Source organism: Pseudopipra pipra, chromosome 3, assembly GCF_036250125.1.
Source record: "Pseudopipra pipra isolate bDixPip1 chromosome 3, bDixPip1.hap1, whole genome shotgun sequence".
Taxonomy (NCBI): domain Eukaryota; kingdom Metazoa; phylum Chordata; class Aves; order Passeriformes; family Pipridae; genus Pseudopipra; species Pseudopipra pipra.
This window is the reverse complement of record NC_087551.1, coordinates 56,977,415-56,983,243: the sequence shown is the minus strand read 5'-3', so window position 1 is coordinate 56,983,243 and position 5,829 is coordinate 56,977,415. Positions and strand designations below refer to the sequence as shown.

The following is a 5,829-nucleotide window of genomic DNA, read 5'->3' as shown; positions in this document are numbered from 1 at the left end:
GCAACATAACTTTATCGAAGTTAAATAGTATTAACCCAGCTCCTTCATTTTCTTTGGAAAAAGAACTGTTTTTCTAGAAGAAAATAAATGTGGGGGGCATAGGAAGAGAACGGGGCACAATGTCACCCGGGGAAGCCAGCAGAGATGGTGAGCATGGGACATGATACGGTGACAGAAAAGTGACTGAAGGAATACAGTGCATTATTGAAACCTGACTCTCTGGAAGAGAGGGAGCTTCTGGCCTTGGAAGGCGTTTTTCCTAAAAAAACTTACTAACGCCGTTGTCACGGGAAGAATTTAGCCCTGGCATAACCCGTGGAGAGAGAGGAGAGCACGGACACTCCTACTGCCTCCGCCGCCGGCAGAGCCCAGGATGCCCAGGAGCGCCGCCCCGGGGCGGTGGGAGCCCAGCCCGGGAGGCGGCCCGGCCCCGGCGGAGGCAGGGCTACGGCCGCCCGCCCCCTCGCCCTGCCCCCGCCCCCCGCCCGACACCCCCGCGCTGCCTGACACGGCTCCGCCGGCGGCGGCCCCGAGCGGCGACAGCGGCACCGGCACCGGGTGAGTGGCGGCGGGCGGGAGCGGGTCGGGGGCGCCGCCCCGGCGGCTGCCGTGCTCCCACCCCTCCACGCCGGGGGCAGGGAGGTGTTGCCCGGGCAGTGGGTGCGGCTGCCGCTGGCCCGGGCGAGGCCCCTTCCCGGTGCTTCCTGCGCGGGCGGCGGCGGGAGTCGGATCCCGGTGGGGTGTGGGAAGGGGACCGCGCTCTGCTCCCGGCGCGGCCCCGCCGAGGAGCCATCGGTGTCTGCGAGGGGAGAGTCGGCGCGGTGGGTGACAGATGTGTGAGCGTTCGCAGCGGTTCGGCGCCCTCCTACCAAATAAGGAGAAGTTTAGTTTTCATACCACGTAGTGAAAAACCGCGCTGGCTTCCGGCGGTGTATTGGCGTCAGAAATATTACAGTCTAATAGTTGTCATGCACTTTTGATAGGTGGTGTGTTGAGTCGTTGACAGTATAAAATAAAGATTTAAGTATTGCGATACTTCTCTACTTCCTTACTCCTTGCGTAGCCACACTTCTCTCAGAAGTTTTGCCCAAATAATATAGAATTATTTTTTTTTCATTCTAAATACTGCTATTTAAATTGATGGTATACGTGCATGAGGGAAAATAATATTAAATTAATGTGAACTTAAAACAGCTAAAAGTAAAAAAGAGCCTTTAAAATGAAAAGGACATCTTTAAAGAGAAGCTAATTATGCTACTGTGATGACCAATACTAAAATTGGCAGTCTGACAAATTAATAATGAGTGTAAGCTTTTTAATACATGGGTCGTATTTCCTTGGTGATGTGCCACAATCTCTTTAGGGCTGAATTAAACAAAATCTAGGAGTTCACCTAAGGCAATTGGAGCTCTGGATAGTTGCTGTTACCACGTGTTAGGGATGAAACAGTAGTTTGAAAGGGGCTTTGCCCAAAACCCGTGCTGATAGTTAAGCTTGCTCAGTTTCGCACGTTAAAAAGACAGATTTTTTGCAAGTGAATTTGAGATCTAAAAATCAGGCTCTGTTGCAAAGGGGTTTTTTGCTCTTTGGATAAATTGTAAGGGGTTATTGTAAGAGGTGGAAATATGTCACTTTTACCTATTTTAACTCAATAAAAAAAGAAAGGAGGGGAAGCTCTTATGAAGAGTTTGTGATGCATCCAGTTGTCAATTTTTTAACTCCACTTACGTACCAGTGCAGAACACTGGCTTCTTGAACAATAGAGTGGGTCTCCGTGCACAATGAGCACCTTTTAGACAGGGCTCAGCTCCAGAAGCTCTCAATGGTTTTTGTTCCAGGCTGCATTGTTGGCATTTGATGCTTTGCTTTGTCTGTGAGGCCCAGTTTCTTGTGCTAACCTCAATGGCAAAGCTTTTGCTTAAGGAGTTCAACATCTAAAGGTTTCATTGTGTTGGTGCTGCTTTGCACAGCTTAGATCACAAAACACCTTTCAGGTGTCTGCAGTTTTTAACCTTGGACACTTTGTAGCCAAATAGCGTTTTGTATGACTGTGGTGTTGCTGGGTGCTGAGCTGTGTATGGCTAAACTGTTGCAAGGCATCAGTGTACACTGGTGAAAATTGCTGTGTTTCACAGCCAAGAGGTGTCCAGGAAATATTTGGCAGTTCCTTGGGATCACTATGAATGAAAATAAATGTTTGATTAATCTAAATGTTAGATTACTTGCATAGTTTGGATCAGTTCTGCTCTTAGTAGCACATATGCAGGAACTGCTGTCCTTTCAGACGCTGTGTGTGTAGACCTGCTGTAACTGGCTGGATGTCTGCAGTATCTTGCCAGCATATGTGGAAAGCTGTGGTATGATTTAAAAAACCAAATCTACCACATATCCCAGAGAGGAATTTAAAGGCAAATGTTCCATTTTAATTGAGGCTGTTGGTGGAAAGTTGCAAACCCCTGAAGACCTGTGGCGTTAAAGAGTTGCTCTGATTCTGTGGCAGTTTAAGCTCATTCTTCATAACAAGCAAGGCTCCTCTTCCTTGACCTTCCCACATCTTTCATGTTTTGAGATACATTCTAAACACAAATGTAAGGAGCGCACCAAGATTGTAGTTTCTGTTCACTTTCCCTCAAATGTGGAGGTGCAGAGGTTCTTTATCTGTTCAAGACTAAAATCTTATATTGTCCTGTAGTCATGTGTTTCCAGGCTACTCAGATTTATGAAGTGTGACATTCCTAAAGAACAGAGAACAGGCCAGAACAGTGCAAAGGATATTTACAGGATTCCTAATAACTTCCTAAAAATTTATTTTACTTGTAGGCCACAATGAACGTGGAACATGAAATTAGCCTCTTAGTGGAGGAGATTCGGCGGCTGGGAACCAAAAGTAAGTATTGTAACATCTCTGACTGTACAGATGTAGTCATGTCATAGATGCATGTATGTATATGACATATTTCATACAGATGTAGTCATGTTATATCAACCTATGAACCTGGCAAATTTAATTAAGGAGGCTCAGGTAAACTGAAAACTTGCATATGCACTTAATGTTGGACTGTCTGGTACTGCCTGTGTCCCATCCTTTAAAGTAGTTCTGTTATGAAGTTAAACATTTAAGCCTCTGCAGCAGGGAGGATGTAGGCCTGAAATCCTGCTCCCACTAAAATCACCAGGAGTATTGGTTTTCAATACTCACTATAGCGATCACAGAAGAAAGTTGCACCTTTTCCTTCCACCTCCTTCCTTGGTAACTTCTGTACTTCAAAATTCATACACTTCAATTCTGTTCATGATTGTATTATTTGGAAGAAATTGATCTGTATGCCTAAAACTAATCCAGGAGTTATAGGTGTAGTCTTAACCTTCCTTAATCTTGCTTAGAAGGTAGCCTTTTCTCTTAAGATTGTTTTTTATTGCTAAAACTCCTCCTTCCTTACAATTATTTATGCAGTTTGTGGATGCGTTATCTGCTCATATATGGCAGTTCTAATGTCATTTGTTCAGTTCCAGTTGTTTTTCAAAACCTAAAGGGATATATATGTCATGTTTTGTATGACTGCATCTGCTTTTTAGGAGTAACCTCACTAACCTTAACATATATTTTAAAATTCTTGCTTTGCGTGAGAAATGAGTTCACACTGCAGCCTTTTCAATGTGAACCTCAAATACTAATGAGTGAAATAAAAATGTGAAAAAATATTTAATGTTTGGTTTAGATTTAGGTAGAAGCAGCAGGGAATTGGACTTGATACTTATGGGTCTCTTTCAAATTGAGATAATCTAGGATTCTAGGGTTTTAATTATTTAAAACTAATTTCCTCCTTGTGCTTTGAAGAGGTTCAGTAGCCTGTGCTTGTCATACATTTCAGAAAGCCATCAGTAAAAGTAAACATAGCAGATATGTGGTCCTTGATATGAGTCTTTGGAAGAAAATGGAAAGTTATACCAGGCAAGAGTTCTGCCTACCGTTTATCATCAGCATTTATAATATGTTCCCCAATAAATTGGGAGACACAATGGGATTTACTTTCAAAGTTCTGACTGTGTCACCTTGTTTCCCCAGCAATCTCCTAACTAAAAGGAAATCTGCATGTGTTTTCACATTACATCTTTGATTTAGATGCTGATGGACAAGTGAGTGTGAAATTTGGTGTGCTGTTTGCTGATGAAAAGTGTGCCAACCTCTTTGAAGCCCTGGTGGGAACTCTTAAGGCTGCAAAACGACGGAAGATTGTCACTTATCAAGGAGAGCTACTTTTACAAGGTGTTCATGACAACGTGGATATCATGCTGCTGCAGGACTGATGCAGTGTTTCAGCTATGCATTAATGGAATTGTTTGAAATGGTGACTTTCCATATCCTCTGAATAAGGCTGATCATTCTATGGTGTTTTGATGTATTTTATATATCTTTATAGCCAAAAGAAAACTGTCCTATTTTGGAAAACATTCCCTTTTGTAAGTCTTCCTAAAATGGTACTGTATGCGAGTAAGGTAAAAGGTGCCAGATCTTTTTCTCTCTTTTTTTTTTTTTTTTTTATTTTTATTTTTTTTAAATCTCAGGTAATTCTCTCAAATGTCTAGTGGTTATTTTCAACATAAGAAGAATGGAACTGGTAATTTAATGTTTACAGATCAAAATGTGCCATGAAAGTATAAAATAAAAGCACATACTTAAATTTGTGTAATTCTTATTGCTTTGGTTTCTCTTCTTATTTGTAATCTGAAATGAAAGCAAACTGAATTCCTGCAAGGAACATATTTAGGCAACTGTACAGAAAGCATGGCATTGAGATAGAAATAATTTTGCATCATGATTCAATAGAAGAATGACCATCCTTTAGAGTGACCAGATTGTGCACAAAAAGGCATAAATGTTAGATGTACCTCATTCATCTCTGGCAGCGTCATATGCTTTCATTTTCTTATCCTCTAGACTTTTCAAGGAAGTGGGTGAGGAGCTCCCTGAATGCTTTCATGTGGTATTAACCAGAAGTTAGTACAGCAGCTTCAGATTGTGATTACTTTCCTCAAAGAAATCATACTTTCTCTAAATCACTGCAGGCAGAAAGTGAGAGGGGAAAGGAAAAAGCTCTTTCAATTGTTTTCTAGCTTACTGCTAATTCTTCTTAGCAGGTAAAAATGCTCTCTCCAATAGGGAGAAAGAGTTGTTGCATGAGGAAAGCAGCAGTGGGTGAGTAAACTGCTTACTGCTCTTTGCTTACACTCTACAGCTGCAGCATTATGCAAGCGCAAAATGCTTGAAAAGTGTGTCCTTTTTTCCAGATACAGGAAAAGCATGCACAGTTATGGAATTCCTACAAAGCTGTGTCATTCCAGCTGCCATCCCTTTCATCTTTGTTTGTTCTGCTTCACACAACAGGAAGACAACTTAGATCCTGTATGCAAACAGATCTGGTCTGCCTCTGCCTGTGCTGGCCCTGGGATCTGGAGAGCAGGGAAGTGATACACAGAGAAACTTGAGCTGTCTGGATCTAAGCCAGCTGAAGTGGAGAAGTAGAGCAGGAGCTCAGCACAGCTTACTGGCTCTAGTGCTCTGTCACTCCGATGCAGCAATGCTGCTTCCAGATCTGAGCTGGCAAGTGCCTGCACCCCTGCACTCCAAAGGCAGAAAGAAAGGGGACAGACACCCAGGCCTTCAGCTGGAGGGGTGAGACCAGACAGCTCTGCATTACCAGATAACCACAGTCTTCTGCTTCTGTTTTGTCGAAAGCCTGAGTCATTGTCTGGGTTCATAGGGTAGCCTGAGAATGCTGACTGATTTTTTTGTGATTGTCTGACATGCCAGTTTTGGTACAGAGGGCA

The 5,829-nt window shown here is 43.0% G+C and overlaps 1 protein-coding gene across 1 annotated transcript; it reads left to right on the top strand.

Moving 5' to 3' along the window:
* The first annotated feature begins 421 nt into the window (after window positions 1–421).
* Window positions 422–4,682, top strand: ABRACL (ABRA C-terminal like). The gene is made up of 3 exons (XM_064649324.1): window positions 422–558; window positions 2,821–2,887; window positions 4,124–4,682. The coding sequence occupies exons 2-3, from the start codon at window positions 2,827–2,829 to the stop codon at window positions 4,306–4,308; spliced, it is 246 nt and encodes an 81-aa protein (XP_064505394.1). The 5' UTR covers window positions 422–558; window positions 2,821–2,826; the 3' UTR covers window positions 4,309–4,682.
* Window positions 4,683–5,829: the final 1,147 nt, after the last annotated feature.